The sequence below is a fragment of the Bos indicus genome, chromosome 10, assembly GCF_029378745.1.
Source record: "Bos indicus isolate NIAB-ARS_2022 breed Sahiwal x Tharparkar chromosome 10, NIAB-ARS_B.indTharparkar_mat_pri_1.0, whole genome shotgun sequence".
Taxonomy (NCBI): domain Eukaryota; kingdom Metazoa; phylum Chordata; class Mammalia; order Artiodactyla; family Bovidae; genus Bos; species Bos indicus.
In genome coordinates, this window is record NC_091769.1 from 80734236 (window position 1) to 80760899 (window position 26664).

Genomic DNA, 26664 nt, shown 5'->3' on the forward strand with positions numbered 1-26664 from the left:
CTTAGTCCTCACTGCCAAAGACTAACCAAGCACTCTGGGCAAGTCACCTTTCTACTTCTCCACTCCTTCTTCCATAAAATGAAGATCTTTCCATCTCTCTGATTCCATGAGAAAGAAGGAAGAAACCAAATAGGTTTTCTAAAGTAGTATTTCCCAGTCAGTCAAGATCAACTTTTGATTTTTGCCGTATCTACATAACACAGCCACTGTCATTTTTCTTTAAAAGAACTTTAAAAAATTTAGCCTCACCTTAAGCAATAAATCCATGAAAGCTATTTTATACATGTTAGTTAACTTTTCTAATCTGTATAAAATAAATGTACTATTAAAATGTAAATATTCATTCAAAGATCCCTTAAAATCAGCTTGTATACCCACACTTTGGCAAATGGTAACCTAACTAATGTAGGTTATTCATAACTTAAAAGCAAAAAATTTAAAGAACACAAATTAAGTAAAAAATAAACGTAATTTCATGTTTCCACAATAATCTAAGCATTCAGTCAGTTCAGTTCAGTCGCTCAGTCGTGTCCATCTCTTTGCAACCCCATGAATCGTAGCACGCCAGGCCTCCCAGTCTATTACCAACTCCCGGAGTTCACCCAGACCCACGTCCATCGAGTCAGTGATGCCATCTAGCCATCTCATCCTTTGTCGTCCCCTTCTCCTCCTGCCCCCAATCCCTCCCAGCATCAGAGTCTTTTCTAATGAGTCAACTCTTCGCATGAGGTGGCCAAAGTACTGGAGTTTCAGCTTCAGCATCATTCCTTCCAAAGAAATCCCAGGGCTGATCTCCTTCAGAATGGACTGGTTGGATCTCCTTGCAGTCCAAGGGACTCTCAAGAGTCTTCTCCAACACCACAGTTCAAAAGCATCAATTCTTCGGCCCTCAGCCTTCTTCACAGTCCAACTCTCAAATCCATACGTGACCACAGGAAAAACCATAGCCTTGACTAGACGAACCTTTGTTGGCAAAGTAATGTCTCTGCTTTTGAATATGCTATCTAGGTTGGTCATAACTTTCCTTCCAAGGAGTAAGCGTCTTTTAATTTCATGGCTGCAGTCACCATCTGCAGTGATTTTGGAGCCCCCCAAAATAAAGTCTGACACTGTTTCCACTGTTTCCCCATCTATTTCCCATGAAGTGGTGGGACCGGATGCCATGATCTTCGTTTTCTGAATGTTGAGCTTTAAACCAACTTTTTCACTCTCCTCTTTCACTTTCATCAAGAGGCTTTTGAGTTCCTCTTCACTTTCTGCCATAAGGGTGGTGTCATCTGCATATCTGAGGTGATTGATATTTCTCCTGGCAATCTTGATTCCAGCTTGTGTTTCTTCCAGTCCAGCGTTTCTCACGATGTACTCTGCATATAAATTAAATAAGCAGGGTGACAATATACAGCCTTGATGTACTCCTTTTCCTATTTGGAACCAGTCTATTGTTCCGTGTCCAGTTCTAACTGTTGCTTCCTGACCTGCATAGAAGTTTCTCAAGAGGCAGGTCAGGTAGTCTGGTATTCCCATCTCTTTCAGAATTTTCCACAGTTTATTGTGATCCACACAGTCAAAGGCTTTGGCATAGTCAATAAAGCAGAAATAGATGTTTTTCTGGAACTCTCTTGCTTTTTCCATGATCCGGCGGATGTTGGCAATTTGATCTCTGGTTCCTCTGCCTTTTCTAAAACCAGCTTGAACATCAGGAAGTTCACAGTTCACGTATTGCTGAAGCCTGGCCTGGAGTGATCTTAACAAATCAATATTCAGTTCTTAAACTAGAAGAGATAATAGTTTTAATATAATGTGGGTCATCAAGAATTGAAAATAAAATTGATTCCTTCCTAACCTACATAATCTTCATTTGAATTAGGATTTTGGTTCCTTTAACCTTAAAAGGCTATAATTTCACCCTTGAGTATTTAAATTCAGACTAAAACAGTAAGAAAAGCAATTACTTCTTTCTTGAAACCATGAAAAAGAAAACAAAAAGATCAAAATTAAACACTGTTTATAAGCAATGAAAGTGCTCTTCACCTTGCTCAATGCATGAGAAAACAAATGAACCCACTTAACTCAGAATTCAGAAAGCAGCACTCCTGGGTCTCAAGTTTTACTGGTCAATAAAGTGTCCTTGATCTAAATGATTCCAACTACTTCACATCCAAATCTACCAGTAATCAAGTGAATGAGCACACACTTGTACCTGGCTGACACCTCTCTTCAGTGTGGGGCCAGGATACACAACTGAGGGCCACGGCTCTTCAGAACTCTTAGGGATCAAAAACTGTACTAAATTCAGTGATGATCCTCTGGACAATAATGAACATAAAGACAATTTTTTGATGTACTTATAATGTCTAATGAGACTGGTGGCCATCAATTAAAACTCACTAGGTTATTTTAAAGCAAAAGTGACACACCCAGCCATAATTTTAAATTTGCCAGTCTTTGATAGAGAGCAATTAGTTGACTGAAAAACGAGTGGGAAAAATAATATGTGTCTATAAATATCTGTGATACCATATCCTTGTGACATGATCTCTAAAATTTATCATAGCAGTGTCCTCCAAGGCCATTTCTATAAGCCATCTTTTTTTCCTACTCAGGCTAACAGAGAAGGGGATTTTTGCTATATTAAACACTAAAAACCAGAGAAAAATCAAATATCTATTAAAGTATCATAAAGCAGAAGAGAAAATTTTTAAAGGACCATGCACTGTTACAACTGAGAAGTAAAGGTTCCGCAAATGAAAGCTTAAAAGTATGATTTACACCTGATTCATCATCTCTGCACTTCCCATAGCTCCTGTCTTATAAATAGTATGTGCTCAAAAACTATTTGTTGAACTAACAGACCAAAGAATAAAATTTAACACCTTCACAGCAATGAATTATTAGTAAATAGAAAAGCCCAGAAGAAAATCCAAGAATTGATTCTCCTAATCACCATGTCAAAATGTATGTAACTACAAAAGCTTCTGTCAGAAAGCTGGCCATATTTCTCCTGATTAACTAACCCCTGGACCAAGATATTCATTCTAATTAAACATGTGAGAAGTTTATTAATAAAGTCAGAATTCATTTAACTGGCTAAAGCCAAACACTTTACCTACAGGTAATATGTTCTTACAAGAGTTAATTTACAGAAAACTGATTCCATAAAATGAAATATAGGGACTTCGTCAGTAGTCCAGTGGTTAGACTGCGTGCTTCCACTGCAGGGACCGTGGGTTTAATCCCTGGTCAGGGAAGATCTAAGATTCCTCATACCTCAAGGTGAAGACAAAAAAATTAATTTAATTAAAAATAAATAAATAAAGCTTAATTACATAAACTTAGTGGCCCAACCCACCCCCCACCCCCGCAAAAGAAATACAGCTGGTGACTGGGCAACAGGAAATGATCATCAGTTAACAGGTTCCAATTAAGCATATAGTTATTATCACAGCTATTATTTGATGCTTAAAATTATGCTGTGCCAACAGTATGGGGTTAAGCTTATTCATAAAGCGTTTCTAATAGTTCCCCTCACTGAGATCATTCTTAATTTTTCACACTGTTCTGTGCCATCTGCAATAAATGTTAGATGTTGAGGTGTCACTCTCTTAAAAGCTTTTTTGTGAGGTTCAAGTTAAACAACAACAGTAACAACAACTGCAGCAGGAGCAGCAACCAGAGCAACAGTATGGTCTAGATCCTTGTTAGAAAAACTTTACAAGTATTATTTCATTCAACACTTATCACAACCCCGTGAGATGTATCACTGTCCTTATTGTATGAACACGGAAACACAAAGGATGAGTGACTTGTCAAAGGTAACCCAGTAAGCAAGCAGTTTAGTTGATTTTCATCCCGAGGCACTCTCAATCCAGAATTTATGCTCTTAACCTCTATGTGTAACTGTGGATACTTATAATGATAAGTGAAGTCGGAGACCCACAGAAAACAGAAATAGGACTAAATAGTGAGTCCAATTATAAATATTATGACCAAGTAATTAAGTGCCTCTCCCCATTCACAGCTCCTACTTAATTAACACTTTGAAATAGTGTAGTTGCTGATGGTATCTGAAAAGGTTCTGAAGGTGCTTTTTCTACATTGGGTCATAAGGGTTAAAAAAGAGATCATAATCTCTCACCATAACTCAAAACTTCTCACTATGGGCTATTAATCTGCTGGTGCTACAAGTTCCAAGGCCTTAAGCATCAATTCAGGGTAAATGATATTACAGCAACTCTTATCCCAAAGAGCTGAATATTTTTGTTTACTGCTAAGTCTGTTTATACAAACCATTTATAAGATACAAGAAAGCAGAGATATATATATACAGAGCTACATTTTTTTTTCTTTTTTTTTGGCTTCCAGGATCTCAATTCCCAACCAAAGACTGACCCTGGCCCTGGCAGTGAAAAATGCCCAGTTGTAACCACTGGACCGCCAGGAATTCCCCCAGAGCTACATTCTGATTGGTCTTACAATCAGATCTCAGGAAGATGTTAATCTTCTTCCCCAGGAGAAAATAAAAAGACTTTGAAGTAAACATATTTCCATTCGAGGGAAAAGGAGAAACGCAAGAGGAGGCAGGGCTTCCCTGGTAGTTCAGCAGTAAAGAATATGCCTGCCAATGCAGGAGACTCAGGTTCAATCTCTGGGTTGGGAAGATTCCCTCGAGTAGGAAATGGCAACCCACTCCAGTATTCTTGCCTGGGAAACCCCATGGACAGAGAAGACTGTCAGGCTACTGTCTAAGGGGTCACAAAGAGTCAGACATGACTTTGCAACTAAACACCAACAAAGAGGAGGCAATGGAGGCAATTTAAAAAATCAGATGCAACCAAAGACTCAAAAGGTAAGCCTAGGCTATGCCCTAAATAAGTGCACTAGCATAACCTCTTTGATGGTGTTAGGATCTCTCATAAGCAGCATTTCAACATACATTTGTTGTTCCTTACCTCTCTCAAAAGAATCAACACCCTTAAATACTCTAAGATGAAACCTGCAAGCATCAAGCATAAGCTGTCCTTTATAGACAGTAATGTTCACTCAAACCTATGCAGTTTGCAAAGTACCTTCACATATAACATTTCACTGAATACACCTTCTTGTTAGGTAATGACAGTAATTTGATAATCCCAGTTTACTGATGAGGAATGATTAGGACTTGCCTATATTCAAACAATTTGAGAATCCCAGTTTACTGATGAGGAATGATTAGGACTTGCCTATATTCAAACAATTTGAGACTAGAAGAGCTTCCAACATCATGTGACACCAAATTCCAGACTTTTTCCATACCATTCTGTGCCTCCTCATTCCACATCAAAAAGTCACAAAACTATCCTGTCTGCCCCATTTGCACGTTCATTACCAGCACTCTTAAGAACAAGAGTCAGCTAATTACGACATGAGTTTTAAGTATAAACGGGAAAGAAAACAAACTCAGCATTTTTTCTGAGAGGCCTGGCACTCTGTTCATTACCCAAACCAAACCTGGCCTAATGTAGTTGTTACAACAGCCCTTCAGGTGGGTGCTGGTATTCCCTGCTCACATCAGGAAAGAAAAGTTTAGCAACTTGACTAAGTGAAAGTGAAGTGAAGTCGCTCAGTTGTGTCTGACTCTTGGGGACCTGTGGACTGTAGCCCACCAAGCTCCTCTGTCCACGGGATTCTCCAGGCAAGAATACTGGAGTGGGTATTCTTGACTAAGGTCACACATTAAACAATGTGTGCTGTGCTGTGCTAAATCGCTTCAGTCATGTCTGACTCTTCGAATCCGTGGATCGTAGCCCACCAGGATCCTCTTGTCCATGGAATTAGCAGTGATTTTAACCATGTGTATGTTATACCACACTGCCTTGTGTGATACCACAGTAACACCCTTTACAGTAACAAACAAAAATATTTTTTAGGTTAAAGTACTTTTGTATTTTAAAACGCCCCCAAACCATCCTCCTACTTATTGATGTCCTACATTCACTTCCCAGCTGAGCACCTTTTCTCCTTCCTGGTTTTCTCTGCTTTACTCTTAATATCTTCTGGACTTACTGTGCCCTGGAAAAGGGGCTAGCTGTTAGAACAAAAAACCAATGACGTGTCCTTAACAAACAGAATTGTTTATAAGGCCACAGGATTCATGCAAATATTTTTGCCCTAGGTCTAAGTTAATTCTAACAAATAGTATGTACCAGGGAATTCCCTGGAAGTCCAGGGGTTAGGACGCTGCGCTTTCACTCCCACAGCCCCAGTTCAATTCCTGGTCAGGGAACTAAGATCCTACAAGCCTCCCAGCATGACCAAACAAAATTTAAAAGAAAAAACAAACAACAAAAAAACCCTACCCAGATAGCGTGTGTCAGTTGAAAGAAATGTGAGCCTGCCTAAACAATTAGAAAATGAAAACAGTGAACAAACTAAGGACAATCTATCATTTTAAAAAAACTGTTCTTCCAGTTTTACTGAAACATAATTGACACACAGCACTGTAAGGTGTACAGTATAATGATTTGGCTTACATATATCAAGAAATGATAATCACAGTAAGTTTACTGAATGGTCCACCAGCTCATATAGATATAAAATTAAAGAAATAGAAAAAAAAATTTTTTGTTATTGGAAGGACTGATGTTGAAGCTGAAACTCCAATACCTTGGCCCCCTGATGCGAAGAGTTGACTCATTTGAAAAGACCCTGATGCAGCGAAAGATTGAGGGCAGGAGAAGGGGAAGACAGAGGCTGAGATGGTTGGATGGCATCACTGACTCAATGGACATGGGTTTGGGTAGACTCTGAGAGTTGGTGATGACAGGGAGGCCTGACGTGCTGTGGTTCACGGAGTCGCAAAGAGTTGGACATGACTGAGTGACTTGAACTGAATTGAAAGATTTACTCTCTTAACTTTCATATATAACATACAATAGTGTTAACAATTGCACTATACATTTCATTACTAGTACCTGTTTATCTTATAACTGGAAGGTTGTACTTTCTGACTGCCTTCACCCAATTCCTTACCCCTTGACCCGACCCCTGCCTCTGGTAACCACAAATCTGATCTTCTTTTCTATGGAACATTATATCATCATAATCATCACATTTGAGGGCTTTAACCAATCCAGACAAGATTTAAGAACTATAACAAAATGCATAGAAGTAATCTCATCTGACCTCTTACCACATTTTGGTGAAACATTAGGGATAGATAGCATAAGCCTCAAAATACCTGGTGCTCTTCCCCTCAGGTGTTAACTGCTAAAGAACAATGATAGATAAAATGTAAATATGATACCTTAAATAGTTTTAAATTTGGGAGGATTACTGAAAGACTTTCTAGAACAAAATTTAATTAGCTTTAACAAGTGAAGGTATATTTATGACTCCCAGAGGGGGTTTCCTTATCTGAAGCAAACAGGAGGACCTTTCTGTTGTATAAGTTATATTCATAATACAAAAATAAACTAATAAGGCTTTTAACCAAAACTCTACCTACCTTCTGGGAACAACTAAGAAAAGCTAACAAAAGCTAACACTACCTGAGCTAAACTGGACGAGCAGGAAAAAGCCTACTACAAGACTCGGAAAGGGATAGGAGTATATAAAAAGCAAATAGGAAGAACTGAGCTAGAGGAAGTGTGAGGGGAAGGAGGAGAAAGAGGCAAAGAAGGCTGGAACCCAGGAAGTACTGATGCAGATGGGCTACTTACGCCTAGAATCAGAAGGTTCACCAGAGCTGCCCTGTGGAAAGGGCCCTGCTCTTCTATAGACTAAAATTAAGATACAGAAAATGAACTGGTCAAGTCTAGAGAAAATGGGGCTCATGTAAGACAAAAGGGAACATACAACACAAGGAAAACCGGTAGAGAGGAGGCAACTTTTTATCGCCTTAAAAAAAAAAGTTCTAATGAACTTTAAATGGATGAATTGTATGGCATGTGAATTATATTTTAATAAATCTGTTATTTTTTAAAAGCGTGTTAAATTGAGCAATGTATGACTGCATTTATCATTTAATCAACATGCTTAATTAGCTCAGTCTGTAATAGCACCTCCCCGTCCCCCCCACCTCAAAATTCCCTCACTCTGTAGGGTACATTTACTTGGGAATATCTCTGTAGGAATAAATCAGTCTAGGAAGGAGACAGAGTATGATGAATACAGAAGTAGCAGTAGGGGAAAAAACTGAGCTCTTGTAACAGCTCTTCCCCTCATTCTTGCCCTGTGGGGGAAGGAAGCTTTTGTTTGGGGTTATGCCTCGAAGTGGAATATCAGATGTCTTCAGGAAATTATCTAGGGCCAAACTCTACCTAGTCAAAGAGAAAACGATACGATGTGGAGAAGTCAAGTCAGTCCTGAAGAAACCCCAGAAGGCTTATCGTGAAAGGATCCCAAGTCTTATCTCTGCTACCCCAAAACTGGACGGCACGCCCCGTGCCACTTCGCGAAGAGTTACTCGCGAAGACGATAGATGCTTTGCCAGGATCCCAGAAGTTTCTGGCGAGCTGCCCACTGACGTAAATTAGAAAACCATTCAGGGACCGGGCTGGGTGAAGCGAAGCGCCACGTCCAGCGCAGGGCTCCCCCTTCCTCCCTCTAGACGTAGGAAAAGGGATAGGGTAGGGAGGGTAGAAGGCGAGCGGGAACGCCAGATCAGCCGTCTTCGCCCTCGTACCCTGGGCCGGGTTTCGGGGAGCCGCCCCCAGCGTACCCCATCCCCACTCGCCCGCCTTGGGCCCACGACCCCCCAGATGAGGGCGGCGGCGAGCGCCCCCAGGGGCCGCAGGCGCACCTCCTCCGGGGCAGCTGTCGCCACCACCCGCCCGGCTCCGGCCTCCCCGGGAGCAATAGGCTATCGATTCAGCTGCCTGTCGCTAGGAGCCCCGGGAGAGCGAGGCCTACATTGCCCGGCCGGAGCCCCGGCCTCGATTTCACCACCTACCCCACACCGGAGGGAGAGCCACGGGAGTGGGGCGGGGGGGAGGCAATCAAGCCCAGGTGGGCGGGAGGAGGAGGCACAGAGACCACCTGCAACGGGCAGGCGCGGGGGGAAGGGGGTGCGGGCTCGCGGCTCCCGCCAACCAGTCTCCCGGGGTCGCCCCCCCCACCCCCCCCCCTCACCCCCTGCCCTCACAAGTTGCGCATTCAAGTTCAGGCCGGTGCCCCTTGGCCTTCCAGAGTCCTCGGCACTCCCGAAACCAGAAGAAAAACAAGACACGGAAGAGGCCACCCCCAGGACCCGAGGAGATGGCGCTGGGGCCCCTGAGGGCGCCGAGGGGGGCGGCCCACAGGGACCCGCCCGTCACCTCCCCTCGGCTCACCCGGAGTCGCAGCCCCGACCCTGTCACCGCCCTACCACGGCCCCCCCAAGGCCCCTTCCCAGGACGCCGGCAAGAGGGGAGCGAGCTCCCCCTCCCTTCCCCCCAACCCCGGCCTCAGGCGCGCCTCGGCCTCCTCCCCCTCCAAATCGCCCAAAGGCCCCCCGCACCTTTTAAAGTACACGAAGGCAAAGAGTTTCCCATCAAACTTTGTCAGGCCGTAACCTCGCCCCCCCACCCACCCCCTCGCCAACCCACACTTCCAGGGCAGTCATCAGGACAGATCACTTTACACTCGGGATAAAGCGAATTAAGGACCTGTCAACCATTTTAGGTCTTTTTTTTTTTTTTTAATAGAAGACATCCTCTTCTTTCCCCTTCCACCCTCCCCCAGCCAGGGTTTTAATCTGACACCCACCTTCCCACCACCGAAGAAGGGGGGGGGGGTGGTGTGGGTTGAGGAGGGAGGGGGTACGGACGGAGGGCAGGAGGAGGGTGGCGAGAGAGAGAGAGAGAGAGAGAGAGCGGAAAGGGGAGGTTGGAAGGGGGCTGGGAGGCGCGGGGAGGGGAAGGGGGTTGATTTACCTGAGACCAGCCACTGGCCTCCATTGTTGGAGAATTCAATGGCATTGACACAGCCGAAGTGGCCGAGGAGGTCCTTCTTGTAGAGGTTTCTGCAGCCTCGCAGGCGTCTCCTCTGAAAGTCCTGAGTGAGCAGGGGGTCCCCATGCAAGCCCCGCTGGGACAAGAAGCCCACCACTGACCTCATGCTGCCCCCCAGGCCAGCTCTCCTCTTCATGCTGGAACCGCCGCCGCCGCCGCCGCCGCCGCCGCTCGCTCGCGCCGCCGCCCCTCCCTCGGCCTCACGCGCGGCCGCCGCTCTCCACCACCCCCCCACCCGGCCCTCCCCCCGCGCTGCGATCCGGCTGGTTCTTTTAACCAGCCATAGCAAGAGACGGAGCGAGGTGTGCAGACACTCGGTGGCGTTCGCGGCTTCCTGACGGTCCCCTCCCTCCCCTTCCCTCCACCCCCTCCAAGACTCCTCCCTCTCCTTCTCCGCCTCCTCCAGCAGCTGATCCACAGCTGCGGCCGCGCTTCCGCGATGCGCGAGGCCCTTCCGCCGGCCGCAGGGGGCCGGGAGAACGCTGGCGGCGACGGCCCCTCCCCCGCCGCGGGCTGCGGGGCCGGAAGAACGCGGGCGGCTGGCCTTGAGACCGCGGGCGGCGGCTGGGGCTTTCGCACCGCAGCTCCTCCCCCGTGCGAGGACCCAGGTCGCTCTGGGCGGAGGCCGGGCTGCACCCCACCGGCCCCCTCCCCGACCGGTGCACTCTGTGAAGTTGGAGGCGCGCAACAATCAAAGTGGCCGCGGGGCCGCGGACTCGCCTTCCTCCCCTGGTGGCCCACGGTCCATCACCGCCCCGAGGCCCGGCGGGTGCCGGGACGAGTGTGCTCCTCGCTCTTTTTTTTTTTCCGGTCCAGAAAATGCAGCCCGAGGTGGCACAGAGGTGGAGGGAGGGTTGCAGACGGAGGCTCCGGTCGGTCTCCCTCAGTTCGCCTCATCCTTGGGCCGTCCAAGTCCTGCCCAAGAGAAGGGAATCAGGAGTTAGGACTGGACACTTGGGGGTAAGGTTGCTTGAAAGTGAAAGTCGCTCAGTCGTGCCCCGACTTTCTGCGACTGAATCGACTATAGAGTCCATAGAATTCTCCAGGCCAGAATACTGGAGTGGGTAGCCTTTCCCTTCTCCAGGGGATCTTTCCAACCCAGGGACTGAACCCAGGTCTCCCGCTTTGCAGGCGGATTCTTTAACAGCTGAGCCACAAGGGAAGCCCAAGGTTGCTTGGCGCCCCGCAAAGGTATTTTTAACACCACCCTTCCCCCCATTCAGTTCCCTAATTTTCCCTTCCTCCAGCCATTCAGTGAAAAAGAATGAACTGGGTTCCATCGGTTAGATGATAAAAGTGGTATATGGTGGGGGTGGAAAAAAAAGAGGGGGAATAAATTTTTCAGATCTGGCAAGAAAATTGCCAAAACCGAGTTGAGAAAGGTCCAGGTGAGCAGAAAGGACTTCTGTTCATTAGTTCCAGGTACATCTGCAAAACACAAGACCGCGTTATTCGAAAATAATACTACATGTTATTTAAGTGGGTGTGGTGAGGTCCTCTTCAAGGTCTTGAGTGTGGAGCTCTGAGGCTGTACAGCTGTTAACTAGCAGCTTCTTACCAGGCCGGAAGCAGCTGCATTTCAGTGGCCTGGAGCCGGAGCCTCTGCAATGACCCCAGTGAGGAGAGTGTTAAGTGCTTTGGAATTTTATCAGACGCTAAAAAAATAAATAAATAAATAAATCACCTTATTCAGTGCACTGTATTAGGTTGGGGCAAAAGTAATTGTGGTTTTGGACCATGAATTTTAAATCATTATAATTAGGCTCAAACTCATCTTTATTGATCAAAATAGAGACTATTAAAATCAACACACTTTTGCTAACAAAATAACTTTGTTTATTCCTGTAGCATAAAAATCTGTGCTTTGGGATATGAGGAACTTTTGGAAAGCTTTTTATGCATCCTGCTGGTTGAGAAAGCGTTTTCCCTGTAAAAGGTTATTGAGATGCTTGAAGAAGTGGTAGTCAGTTGGTGAGAGGTCAGGTGAATATGGCGGATGAGGCAAAACTTCATAGCCCAATTCGTTCAACTTTTGCAGCGTAGTTGTGTGAGGTGCGGTCAGGTGTTGTCATGGAGAATAGGGCCCTTTCTGTTTACTAATACTGGCTGCGGGCGTTGCAGTTTTGGGTGCATCTCATCGATTTGCTGAACATACTTATAGATATCATGGTTTTGCCAGGATTCAGAAAGCTGTAGTGTATCAGATTGGCAGCAGACCCCCAAACAGTGACCATGACCTTTTTTTGTTGTTGTCGTAAGTTTGGTTTGGGGTTGTGCTTTAGGAATCACTGAACTAAAATGGACCGGAATGGGTGAATTTAATTCAAATGACCATTATATGTATAACTGTGGGCAAGAATCCCTTAGAAGAAGTGGAGTAGCCCTCATAGTCAACAAGAGAGTCCGAAATGCAGTACTTAGGTACAGTCACAAAAATGACAGAATGATCTCTGTTCGTTTCCAAGGCAAAATATTCAGTATTACAGTAATCCAAGTCTATGCCCCAACCACTAATGCCGAAGAACCTGAACAGTTCTATGATGACCTACAAGACCTTCTAGAACTAACACCAAAAAAAGATGTCCTTTTCATCATAGGGGACTGGAATGCAAAAGTAGGAAATCAAGAGACACCTGGAGTAACAGGCAAGTTTGGCCTTGGAGTACAAAATGAAGCAGGGCAAAGGCTAACAGAATTTTGCCAAGAGAATGCACTGGTCATAACAAACACCCTCTTCCAACAACATAAGAGAAGACTCTACACATGGACATCACCAGATGGTCAATACCAAAATCAGATTGATTATATATTTGCAGCCAAAGATGGAGAAGCTCTATACAGTCAGCAAAAACAATCAGAAACTAACTGTGGCTCAGATCATGAACTCCTTATTTCCAAATTCAGACTTAAAATGAAGAAAATAGGGAAAACCACTAGACCATTCAGATATGACCTAAATCAAATCCCTTATGATTATACAGTAGAAGTGACAAATAGATTCAAAAGTTTAGATTTGATAGAGTGCCTGAAGAACTATGGAGGGAGGTTTGTGACATTGTACAGGAGGCAGTGATCAAGACCAGCCTCAAGAAAAAGACGTGCAAAAAGGCAAAATGGTTGTCTGAGGAGCCCTTACAAATAGCTGAGAAAAGAAGAGAAGCTAAAAGCAAAGGAGAAAAGGAAAGATATTCCCATCTGAATGCAGAGATCCCAAAAATAGCAAATCTTTCCAATGCAAAGAAACAGTGGAAAACAATAGAATGGGAAAAACTGGAGATCTCTTCAAGAAAATTAGAGATACAGAGGGAACATTTCATGCAAAGTTGGGCACAATAAAGACAGAAATAGTATGAACCTAACAGAAGCGGAAGATATTAAGAAGAGGTGGCAAAAATACACAGAAGAACTATATAAAAAAGATCTTCATGACCCAGATAACCACAATGGAGTGATCACTCACCTAGTGTCAGACATCCTGGAATGTGAAGTCAAGTGGGCCTTAGAAAGCATTGCTATGAACAAAGCTAGGGGAGGTGATGGAATTCCAGTTGAGCTATTTCAAATCCTAAAAGATGCTGTGAAAGTGCTGTACTCAGTGTGCCATCAAATTTGCAAAACTCATCAGTGTCCACAGGACTCGAAAAGGTCAGTTTTCATTCCAATCCCAAAGAAAGGCAATGCCAAAGAATGTTCAAACTACCACACGATTGCACTCATTTCACATACTCGCAAAGTCATGATCAAAATTCTCCAAGAAAGGAGGCTTCAATAGTTCGTGAACTGAGAATTTCCAGCTGTTAAAGCTGGATGTAGAAAAGGCAGAGGAACCAGAGATCAAATTGCCAAAATCCGTTGAATCATAGAAAAAGCAAGAGAGTTCCAGAAAAACATCTACTTCTGCTTTATTGACTACGCCAAAGCCTGTGTGGATCACACAAACTGGAAAATTCTTAAAGAGAAGGGAATATCAGCCCACCTTACTGCCTCCTGAGAAATCTGTATGCAGGTCAAGAGTTAGAAGCAACAGTTAGAACTGAACATGGAACAACAGACTGGTTCCATATTGGGAAAGATGTACGTCAAGGCTGTATATTGTCACCCTGCTTCTTTAACTTATGTACAGAGAACGTCGTGTGAAATACTGGGCTGGATGAAGCACAAGCTGGAATCAAGATTGCTGGGAGAAGTATCAATAACCTCAGATATGCAGATGACACCACCCTTATGGCAGAAAGTGAAGAAGTGCTAAAGAGCCTCTTGATGAAAGTGAAAGAGGAGAGTGAAAAAGCTGGCTTAAAAATCAACGTTCAAAAAACTAAGATCATGGCATCCAGTCCCGTCACTTCACGGCAAATAGATGGGAAAACAATGATATCAATGACAGACTTTATTTTCTTGGGCTCCAAAATCACTGCAGATGGTGACTGCGGCCATGAAATTAAAAGACGCTTGCTCCTTGTAAGAAAAGCTATGACCAACCGAGACAGCATATTAAAAAGCAGAGACATTACTTTACCAACAAAGTCTGTCTAGTCAAATGTATGTTTTTTCCATTAGTCATGTATGGATGTAAAAGTTGGACCATAAAGAAAGCTGTGTGCCTAAGGATTGATGCTTTTGAACTGTGGTGTTGGAGAAGACTCTTGGGAGTTCCTTGGACCGCGAGGAGATCCAACCAGTCAATCTAAAGGAAGCCAGTCCTGAATATTTTTGGAAGGACTGATGCTGAAGCTTCAATACTTTGGCCACCTGATGTGTAGAACTGACATTGGAAAAGACCCTGATTCTGGGAGAGATTGAAGTCAGGAGGAGAAGGGGATGATAGAAGATGAGATGGTTGAATGGCATCACCCACTTGATGGACATGAGTTCGATCAAGCTCCGGGAGTTGGTGATGGACAGGGAAGCCTGGCATGCTGCAGTCCATGGGGTCACAAATAGTTGGACACGACTGAACAACTGAAGTGAACTTGGAGATTCTTCTCAGTCCAATCACTGAATTGATTCTTACTGGGAGTCATATAAAATCCACTTTCATCACATGTCACAATCTGATCAAGAAATGGTTCATTTATTGTTTCATAGAATAAGAGAAAATGATGCTCATTTTGATTTGAAGTCAGCTCATGAGACTCCCATTTATCAAGCTTTTTCACCTTTCCAATTTGCTTCAAATGGTGAATGACCATGGAACAGCTGATGTTGAGTTCTTTGGCAACTTCTCATGCAGTTGTAAGAGGATCATCTTCAATGATGCTCTCAGTTAGTTGGTCATTGTCAACTTCTGATGGCTGGCCACTGCACTTCTCATCTTCAAGGCTCCTTTGCAAAACTTCTTGAACCACCACTGCACTGTACATTGGTTAGCAGTTCTTGGTCCAAATGTGTTGTTGGTGTTGTGAGTTGTCTCCACTGCTTTATGACCCATCTTGAACTCAAAACATCACTCAAATTCACTTTTTGTCTAACATCATTTCTGTAATATAAAATAAATATAAAATAAACAGAAGTAGTAAGTTATTTGCTGGGAAAAATTGAGGGCAAGAGGAGAAGGGGGCGACAGAGGATGAGATGGTTGGATGGTATCACTGACTGAGTGGACATGAGTTTGAGCAAACTCAGGGAGATAGTGATGGACAGAGAAGCCTGGCGTACTGGAATTCATTGGGTCACAAAGAGTCTGACACAACTTAGTGACTGAACAACAACAACAAGAAGTAAGTTATTAGCAAAAAAAAAAAAAAAAAGGAGCATTAAAACAATGTATAATATAACCACACTTAAGAATGTATTCCAATATCAAATGGCAAAGTTCAACTGCAAAACCGCAATTACTTTTGCACCAACCAAATACTTTCCCCAGAAGTTATCCACTGTGGTTAAACAGTAATAAACTACAATAGGCAGATGTCAGTTTTGCCCTTTTAGTTTAGCAAGAATTATATCCTCTGTATCAGAGATAACACACAGGCAGTCAAGTATACCACCATGAAAGATGAGCTGAAATGAAAAATACACTCATCAACCAAAATCACAGACTTCTACTTTTCATATAAGGACAATGATAAGATTAATAATACTAATAACAAAAGTGCAAGTAAATGTTTACTTTAAAAGTCAACATTATAACAAATGTTACAAAACTTAACAGAAATTCTCCAAATTCCAAAAATTATGGTTTTAATGGAGTATTATTTTCCTAAACAGGAAAATGTGTAATACTTTCTTTTAAAATGTTTAATTCTCAGGATGCTTCATAGTGTTTATTCATTGTAATAGCACCATAAAAATTAGTAGTGATATGACAGCTTGACTGGGCTTCCCAGGTGGCCCAGAGGGTAAAGAATCTGCCTGCAATGCAAGAGAAGTGGGTTCAGTCCCCAGGTCAGATAGATCCCGTAGAGGAGGGCATGGCAACCTACTCCAGTTTTCTTGCCTGGAGAATGCCATGAGCCTGGCAGGCTTACAGTCCATAGGATCTCAAAGAGTTCAGTTCACTTCAGTCGCTCAGTCATATCCGACTCTTTGTGACCCCATGAATTACAGCACGCCAGGCCTCCCTGTCCATCACCAACTCCCAGAGTTCACTCAAACTCGTGTGCATTGAATTGCTGATGCCATCCAGCCATCTCATCCTCTGTCGTCCCCTTCTCCTCCTACCCCCAATCCCTCCCAGCATCAGAGTCTTTTCCAATTAGTCAACTCTTCACATGAGGTGGTCAAAATACTGGAGTTTCAGCTTCAGCATCATTCCTTCCAAAGAAATCCCAGGGCTGATCTCCTTCAGAATGGACTGGTTGGATCTCCTTGCAGTCCAAGGGACTCTCAAGAGTCTCCTCCAACACCACAGTTCAAAAGCATCAGTTCTTCGGCGCTCAGCTTTCTTCACAGTCCAACTCTCACATCCATACATGACCACAGGAAAAACCATAGCCTTGACTAGACAGACCTTTGTTGGCAAAGTAATGTCTCTGCTTTTGAATATGCTATCTAGGTTGGTCATGACTTTCCTTCCAAGGAGTAAGCGTCTTTTAATTTCATGGCTGCAGTCACCATCTGCAGTGATTTTGGAGCCCCCAAAAATAAAGTCTGACACTGTTTCCACTGTTTCCCCATCTATTTCCCGTGAAGTGATGGGACCGGATGCCATGATCTTTGTTTTCTGAATGTTGAGCTTTAAGCCAACTTTTTCACTCTCCACTTTCACTTTCATCCAGAGGCTTTTTAGTTCCTCTTCACTTTCTGCCATAAGGGTGGTGTCATCTGCATATCTGAGGTGATTGATATTTCTCCCTGCAATCTTGATTCCAGCTTGTGTTTCTTCCAGTCCAGTGTTTCTCATGATGTACTCTGCATATAAGTTAAATAAACAGGGTGACAATATACAGCCTTGACATACTCCTTTTCCGATTTGGAACCAGTCTGTTGTTCCATGTCCAGTTCTAACTGTTGCTTCCTGAACTGCATACAAATTTCTCAAGAGGCAGATCAAGTGGTCTGGTATTCCCATCTCTTTCAGAATTTTCCACAGTTTATTGTGATCCACACAGTCAAAGGCTTTGGCATAGTCAATAAAGCAGAAATAGATGCTTTTCTGGAACTCTCTTGCTTTTTCCATGATCCAGCGGATGTTCGCAATTTGATCTCAAGTTCCTCTGCCTTTTCTAAAACCAGCTTGAACATCAGGAAGTTCATGGTTCACGTATTGCTGAAGCCTGGCTTGGAGAATTTTGAGCATTACTTTACTAGTGTGTGAGATGAGTGCAATTGTGCTGTAGTTTGAGCATTATTTGGCATTTCCTTTCTTTGGGATTGAAATGAAAACTGACCTTTTCCAGTCCTGTGTCCACTGCTGAGTTTTCCAAATTTGCTGGTATGTTGAGCGCAACACTTTCACAGCATCATCTTTTAGGATTTGAAATAGCTCAACTGGAATTCCATCACCTTCACTAGCTTTGTTCGTAGTGATGCTTTCTAAGGCCCACTTGACTTCACATTCCAGGATGTCTGGCTCTAGGCCAGTGATCAGACCATCGTGATTATCTGGGTCTTGAAGATCTTTTTGTACAGTTCTTCTGTGTATTCTTGCCACCTCTTCTTAATATCTTCTGCTTCTGTTAGGTCCATACCATTTCTATCCTTTATCGAGCCCATCTTTGCATGAAATGTTCCCTTGGTATCTCTAATTTTCTTGAAGAGATCTGTAGTCTTTCCCATTCTGTTGTTTTCCTCTATTTCTTTGCATTGATCGCTGAGGAAGGCTTTCTTATCTCTCCTTGCTATTCTTTGGAACTCTGCGTTCAGATGCTCATATCTTTCCTTTTCTCCTTTGCTTTTCGCTTCTCTTCTTTTCACAGCTATTTGTAAGGCCTCCCCAGACAGCCATTTTGCTTTTTTGCATTTCTTTTCCATGGGGATAGTTTTGATCCCTGTCTCCTGTACAATGTCACGAACCTCATTCCATAGTTCATCAGGCACTCTATCTATCAGATCTAGGCCCTTAAATCTATTTCTCACTTCCACTGTACAATCATAAGGGATTTGATTTGATTTAGGTCATACCTGAATGGTCCAGTGGTTTTCCCTACTTTCTTCAATTTAAGTCTGAATTTGGCAATAAGGAGTTCATGATCTGAGCCACAGTCAGCTCCTGGTCTTGTTTTTGTTGACTGTATAGAGCTTCTCCATCTTTGGCTGCAAAGAATATAACCAATCTGATTTCGGTGTTGACCATCTGGTGATGTCCATGTGTAGAGCCTTCTCTTGTGTTGTTGGAAGAGGGTGTTTGTTATGACTAGTGCATTTTCTTGGCAAAACTCTATTAGTCTTTGCCCTGCTTCATTCCGTATTCCAAGGCCAAATTTGCCTGTTACTCCAGGTGTTTCTTGACTTCCTACTTTTGCATTCCATTCCCCTATAATGAAAAGGACATCTTTTTGGGGTGTTAATTCTAAACGGTCTTGTAGGTCTTCATAGAACCGTTCAACTTCAGCTTCTTCAGTGTTACTGGTTGGGGCATAGACTTGGATTACTGTGATATTGAATGGTTTGCCTTGGAAACGAACAGAGATCACTCTGTCATTTTTGAGATTGCCTTTCGGACTCTTGTTGACCATGATGCCTACTCCATTTCTTCTGAGGGATTCCTGCCCACAGTAGAAGATATAAGGGTCATCTGAGTTAAATTCACCCATTCCAGTCCATTTCAGTTCGCTGATTCCTAGAATGTCGACATTCACTCTTGCCATCTCTTGTTTGACCACTTGCAATTTGCCTTGATTCATGGACCTGACATTCCAGGTTCCTATGCAGTATTGCTCTTTACAGCATCGGACCTTGCTTCTATCACCAGTCACATCCACAGCTGGGTATTGTTTTTGCTTTGGCTCCATCCCTTCATTCTTTCTGGAGTTATTTCTCCACTGATCTCCAGTAGCATATTAGTCACCATTACATACTATGTTAACTGTGAGTTTTATAAGATTCCCTTATGCAGAACTTCCTTTTTATTCCTATAATGTTTTTATCATGAAAAGACGGTGGATTTTATCAAATGTTTTTTCTTTGTATGTTGAGATGATAATATGGTTTTTGTCCTTTATTCTACTAATATGATTTTCATACGTTAAATCAATCTTTCATTTCTGCAATAAATCCTACTCGGTCATGGTGTTTAATCCTTTTTATATATTGCTGGATTCACTTCAATAGTATTTTGTTGAGTTGTTGTTGTTTTTCAACTGTACTCATAGAGATGTTGGTTTTTATTTTTCCGGTGATGTTTTTGTCTGGTTTTGGTGTCAGGGAAAATCTGGCCTTACAAAATGAGATGGCAGTCCAGCAACTATTTTTTGGAAGCATTTGTGAAGGATTAGTGCTAATTCTTTTTTAAACATTTGGTAGGATTCCCTAGGGAAGTCATCTGGCCCAGGGTTTTCTTTGTAGGAAGATTTTGATTACTGATTCAATCTCTTGTTAGAATTCTATTCAGATTTTCTATTTCTTCTTGATTCAATTTTGGTAGTTTGGGTATTTTTAGGAATCATCTTGGTTGTCTAATTTGTTGTCATGTTGATAGTATTCCCTTTTAATTCTGTTTCTGTAAGATTATAATAGCATCTCATTCCTGATTTTAGTAACATGAATCTTATCTCTTTTTTCTTTGACAGTCCAGCTGACTTGTCAATTTTGTTGATATTTTCAAAGAACAAAGTTTTGTTTTTTTGTTTATTCTATCTATTGTTTTTTGTTTCAGTTCAGTTCAGTTCAGTCGCTCAGCTGTGTCTGACTCTTTGCAACCCCACGGACTGCAGCACACCAGGCCTCCCTGTCCATCACCAACTCCTGGAGTTTACTCAAACTCATGTCCATTGAGTCGGTGATGCCATCCAACCATCTCATCCTCTGTCATCCCCTTCTCCTCCTGCCTTCAATCTTTCCTAGCATCAGGGTCTTTTCAAATTAGTCAGTTCCTCGCATTAGGTGGCCAAAGTATTGGAGTTTCAGCTTCAACATCAGTCCTTACAATGAACATTCAGGACTGATTTCCTTTAGGATGGACTGGTTGGATCTGCTTGCAGTCCAAGGGACTCTCAAGAGTCTTCTCCAACACCACAGTTCAAAAGCATCATTTCTTTGGCGCTCAGCTTTCTCTCTAGTCCAACTCTCACATCCATACGTGACCACTGGAAAAACCATAGCCTTGACTAGACAAACCTTTGTTGGCCCTTTTGTTTGTTTACTTTATTTATTTCTGCTCTAGGCTTTATTATTTCCTTCCTTCTGCTTGCTTTGGGTTTGGTCTTCTTTTTCTGATATGTTGAAATAGAAGTTTTGTTAACTGATTTGAAATCTTCCTTTTTTAATATAGATATTTACACCTATTAATTTCTTTCTAAGCACGGTTTTAGCTGCATCCTGTAAGTTTCTGTATGTTGTGTGTTTTCATTCACCTTGAGGTGTTTAATTTTCCTTGTGATTTCTTCCTTGGCCCGTTAGTAATTTAAGAGTGTATTGTTTAATTTCCACATATTGTGAACTTCCTAAAATTCTGTTATTGATTTCTAATACATTTTTTAAAGGGGCATTTTTTCACAGGTTTTGAAGTGAGTTTCCAGCTTGTGAAGTAATTGAATTCAGTAATTAAAGTCAGAGTAACATTTGTTACTAGAATATTCAAATCACATCCAACTTACTTTCCAGATATTTGGTTCAAGTTTTCCATGCATCATTCTTCATGATGAATGAAGAAATTCAGTTTGAAATAACCGTTAATGGAGTGAAAGTGAACAGAAATCCTCAATGGCCAGGATTATTCATTTGATATTTACTCAGTGGTATCTTCTGTGCTATTCAATGCCAACTATCTGGGTTTTGTATATTTGAAGTTTTCTTGATGGAATTATCATGAACCAGCTGTTTTTACTTATTTTAAATTTTAGGTTTCCACATGAATAACCCCTGGGGAGAGGTATGAGAAACTGTTTAAACAGTTATTGTTTATTGCACTGGATATGTAGTCACATAGCCAAAATTTCTTTTCCAGAAATAGTTCCATGGATATATAAGATTTATTGAGCATCTTCAGTCTGCTAAATACCATTTAGAAAATAAAATTGGGCAATGCCCCTTCCCCAAAGTAAAATATGATCAAGGAGAAGCAAGAAGATTCTTTGGTAAAGAGATCAAATATAAATTGTCATTATGGGTTCAGTGGTAATTGAGAACAGGCTCCTTGAAAATGAACTGACCACAGCATGTGTTTATAAACTTGTTTCCCCTCTCTTCTGAACACACCACATGAACTCAGGATGTAAATATAATCAGTATTCTTGACTACAGACCTCACTTAAGTTGGAGCTGGTCAAGTACTGGTCAAGTACCTGGCTATCCATGAGCTTGCTAGAAAATAATCATTGTTCAAATCACAAAATGGTCAAGCCCATTGAATCTCAGAAATCACCTGGTCAGATCCCTTCACGATTCATGGTTTATTTTGACCACTGTTAAATCAATAGCATCAACAAGAGATCCTGGCTCACTAGTTGTTGGGTGAAAGAATCTTCCTGAAATGTCTCTGCTCAGGATTCTCTTTTCTCTGTCATTTCAGGTCAAGCCTCCTTTATCTGCCTATCAAGTCCCTCCATGATTTGTCTCCACCATATCTATAATTAGATTTCCTGTTACTCCTCATCATACACCCACCAAGTAGGCTGGTAGCCCATTTTCCCTACATACCCATATGTTCACACTACTCTAACAAATCCTATACATACTCTGAGGTCCACTTCATCCATCAAAATCCTGTATATATTCTGAGATCCATTTCTTCCACGAGCCCCTTTTCTGACAACTTTAGGCCACAGTAGTTTTCCTTTCCTAAGATTTCTGTTATGGTTACAGTTAGCATCATAGTTTACCATTTAAATGTTTAATATTTCAGTATCTCCATGTAGTTTTAAAAAGTACCTCACATACTTTTTTTTTTTTAATATAACAATCCTGTGTGGTTGGCCAGAATTACTATTTTTTCACTCGGGTAATGTGTTTGGAGTATTTACAATGTGCCAGTGCTCTAGGGAGACACAAGGGAAATAATAGTAAAAAAAAAGAAGACCTTGACCAATGTTCATGGTACTTACAGGAGAGAGACAAACTTTAATCAGATAATCATGCAAGTGTAAGATTACAACAATACTAACAGTTGCTAACATTTTTTGAGCATTTATTATGTGGCTGGCACTGTTCCAAATCCTTTACTGATAATAACCTCATTTTATGTTCTTAATCACCCTATGAACAAAGTACTATTATTCTATATTGCACATGAGGAAAATGACAGTTATGGCACATAAGTGTATAATAACTCAGTATCCACATATAACAAATTCTTATCAGTAGAGTCCTTAGATCAGTGACTAACTTGTAGTAAACATGTCTGAGTATTAGCTATTATGATGGTGAGAGATTAAAATCCTGTTGGGAGAATCCTGTTAGAGACATTTAACTAGGAGCTATGATCTGAAGGAGGGGCAGGTGTAAATGAGGCCAAGTGGGTGGTTGGGTGGCTGTTTTCCAAGCAAAGGTAGCAGCACATGCAAAGAGGCTCAGGGGGAGGGGAGAACAGAGAGTGGGGGTGAGGGAGACCTAGAAGGCAGCCATTGCGATTGAAGCCCAGATGGGATGGGGAGCATGATATTAGATGAGGATGCAGCTGAAAAGTTGCTAGATTCTGCAGGGGCCTGGCCATGTTGAAGATTTTAGTTTTTATGTAAAAGTCACTGAGGGGTTTTTAACAGGAGCTTATATGATCAAATATGCATTTTATATGATTATTTTGGCTACTAAGAGGACAAAGGATTGGAGGGGGCTAAGAGTGGATTAAAGTAGATGTTAGGAAGATTTTCCAGTAGTACAGGGGAGAGAAGATGGTAACTTAGACAAGTCTAATGAAAGTAGAGTTAGAAGTAACTAGATTTAATATAAAAAGATAGAATTTGTTAATGGATTAGAGAGATTAGGGGTTGAGGGACAAAACATCAGGGAAACGCCTAGGTTTTTGTATTGCTATGCTAAGTCACTTCAGTCGTGTCCAACTCTGTGCGACCCCAGAGACGGCAGCCCACCAGGCTCCCCCATCCCTGGGATTCTCCAGGCAAGAACACTGGAGTGGGTTGCCATTTCCTTCTCCAATGCATGAAAGTGAAAAGTGAAAGTGAAGTCGCTCAGTCGTGTCCCACCCTCAGCGACCCCATGGACTGCAGCCTTCCAGGCTCCTCCATCCATGGGATTTTCTAGGCAAGAGTACTGGAGTGGGGTGCCATTGCCTTCTCCGGGTTTTTTTATTACTATTCCCTGAAATAAAATTCATAGAGAAGGCCAGGTTTTGAGGAAGAAAATCATGGGTTCAATTATACATACATTGAATTAGGGATCCCTCTGAGACTTCCAAGAAGCAATGACAAGTAATCTGAACTCAGACGCGTGGTCAAGGCCGAGGTCATTGATATAGAGGTGGTAGTAAAGTTCTAGGCATGGACAAGAATATTCAGAAATATTAAGCAGAAAGAAAAGAACAGAAGGCCAAGAGCCAAACTTTGAGAGATGCTTGAAGTTAATGCTTGGATAGAGGTGGATATGCTTATAAGGAGTCAGAAGAAGTGATCAAAAGTTTAAGGAGAAAACTGGGAGAGTATTGTCCTGGAAGCTGGGAGAAGACAGCATCTCAAGAAAGAAGAGTGATCAGTTGTGTCAGTTGTTGGAAAGTCATTAAGATAACTGGGAAATGTTGGATTTGTTGACACCAAGATTTTATCAGTGAGACAGAAGTGACCTTAATCAGAGTTTCTTCAGGGGTGTGACAGTGTGGGGCCCCAGAGAACTGGCTGAACGGTGAGTGGAAGGAAAGGAAATGAAGGCAGTTAGAGGAGCAGCTAGAAGGGAACCTAGGATCTAGGAAGGGTTTTGCTTTGTTTTCTTTAACAGAAAAAAGAGTTGAGATTGTTTAAAACTATTGAGAAGGATCCAGAGGGAAAAAATTTGAAAAAGATATATAGATGAAACCAGACTATAGTCTTCAGGAAAGTGTCCTGAGAAGACAGGGTGGAAGGAATCCAAAGCACAGGCAAAGAATTTGGCTCTAATTAAGAGGAAAGACAGCTTTCCATTTCAACAGAAGGGAAGGGAAGCAGAATGGGTACAGGTGAAAGTAGACTATCAGTTTAGTAGTAAGAAGATGGGAAATGCCCATGTGACAGTTCCTATTTTCTCAGGCAAGTCAATTAAACTTCCACTGGAAAGAATTTATCTTGCCTTGTTATCAGTTAGATACAGTTTACATAAGTCATAAAATACCTCAAAAGCCATAAAAGTCTAGAATCAGATAACCTGGAAAGGTCTGCTCTGAAGAATGTGTAGCTTTCCATTGAAAACATCAATCTGCTTATTTCAGATTTCAGTACATTTGTCACCCCATAGGTTTGTGGGACCTGAGAGTATGAGCAGCACCATTGGGGTGGGGCAGCAGGAAAATAGTGTCCTCAAGGGAGAGTCGGGTTCTAATAATGATAAGAAATTGAAGAGAAATTTTGACAACACGGGGGCTTTTGCAGGTTGTGGATGATAAGTTCCAGAGGGCACAGTGGAAGAGTTTGGAAGGTAGGGTGAGGCTGAGAGGAAGGCAAGGATGTAGAGAGTAATATAGGCATAATAATACATTAGCACGTTGATTCTCAGTGGGGGAGGGGGTTGCCCTCCACACCTAAGCTTGTCAGATAAAACACCAGCAGTTAATTTTTGAATCTCAAATACAAAGAGAAGTTTAATGATCCAAAAAGATACTTGCACCCCGATATTCATTGCAGCACTGTTTACAATAACCAAGACATGGAAGCAACCTAAATGTCCATTGACAAAGGAATGGATAAAGAAGAATGTGGTACATATATACAATGAAATATTACTTAGTCAGTAAAAAGAATGAAGTAATGCCATTTGCCACAACATGGATGTACCTAGAGAGTGTCACACTGAGTGAAGTAAATCAGGCAGAGAAGGAGAAATATAACATACCTTATATGTGAAATCTAAAAAGAAATGATACAAATGAACTTCCAAAACAGAAACAGACTCACAGACTTCTTAAAGGAGCTTATGGCTGCCAGGGAGGAGTGGTGAAGAATTGAACGAAGGGATGGAGTGTTTGGGATATATATAAAATGCATCCCTGCTATATTTAAAATGGATGACCAACAAGGACCTGCTGTATAGCACACGGAACTCTGCTCAGTGTTATGTGGCAGCCCGGATGGGAGGGGCATTTGGGGGAGAATGGATGCATGTATACCTATGGCTGAGTTCCTTTGCTGTTCACCTGAAACAATCAGCATTGTTAATCGGCTGTACCCCAGTACAAAATAAAAGTTTAAAACACAAAGAATAGAGGTTTAAAAACACAAGTGTGTCATGTTGTTTTTATTTTGCTAAATCTGGCAACCCTAAGGGAAACTTTGTCAATGTTATATGGTCCTAATATATTATGTACAATCACAAAAAATATTAAAATTTAAAAACTAAAGAATGAGGACTTCCCTGGTGGTAAAGTGAGTAAGAATCCACCTGCCAATGCAGGGGACATGGGTTCGATCCCTGGTCCAGGAAGATTCCACATGCTGAGGAGCAACTAAACCTGTGCAACACAGCTACTGAGCCCAAACTCTAGATAGAGCCCTTAGCCACAGCTACTGAAGCCCAAGCGCCTAACAGCCCGTGCTCCACAGCAAGAGAAGGCATCTTAATGAGAAGTCCCCACTTAGAGAAAGCCCATTCGCAGCAACACAGACCCAGTGCAACCAAAAAAACTAAAGGATGAGATGAAACTGAAATAAACACACTATTTTAAAATATAAAATTTTGTTTATTATCTATACAAAAAGTCCTTTTTACTCCCATGAACGTTATTTTTTAAATCAAGGGCGATCTGATTGACTTTGCTTTGCTTTTGAAATGGTGGTTTAACACACTATGATGTTATGATTTCAAAAGTTTGTATGATCTGACTACTACTTGGTTTTAACAGAAATGAAACACAAAAATATATAAAGGATCCAAGTGAAAAAATACCTGGTTGGGCTTATTCAAACATGAAACATTTTTCAGTCCTATTAAATTTTATTGAAATTCATCTAGTTAATTCTTA

The 26664-nt window shown here is 42.1% G+C and overlaps 1 protein-coding gene across 2 annotated transcripts in view; it reads right to left on the reverse strand.

Moving 5' to 3' along the window:
- Positions 1 to 10188, reverse strand: part of DCAF5 (DDB1 and CUL4 associated factor 5) — a 93441-nt gene extending 83253 nt beyond the window's left edge. Inside the window, exon 1 of one of the 2 annotated variants that reach the window (XM_070797759.1) lies at positions 10070 to 10188. Coding sequence is in view for 1 of the 2 variants with exons in the window: in XM_019969112.2 (XP_019824671.2) it covers positions 9891 to 10104 (214 nt within the window). In the remaining variant the exon portion in view is untranslated. Of the gene's footprint in view, positions 1 to 9890 lie in introns of both variants that reach the window. The other variant, XM_019969112.2, reaches the window with a different exon arrangement.
- Between the last annotated feature and the right edge of the window lie 16476 nt (positions 10189 to 26664).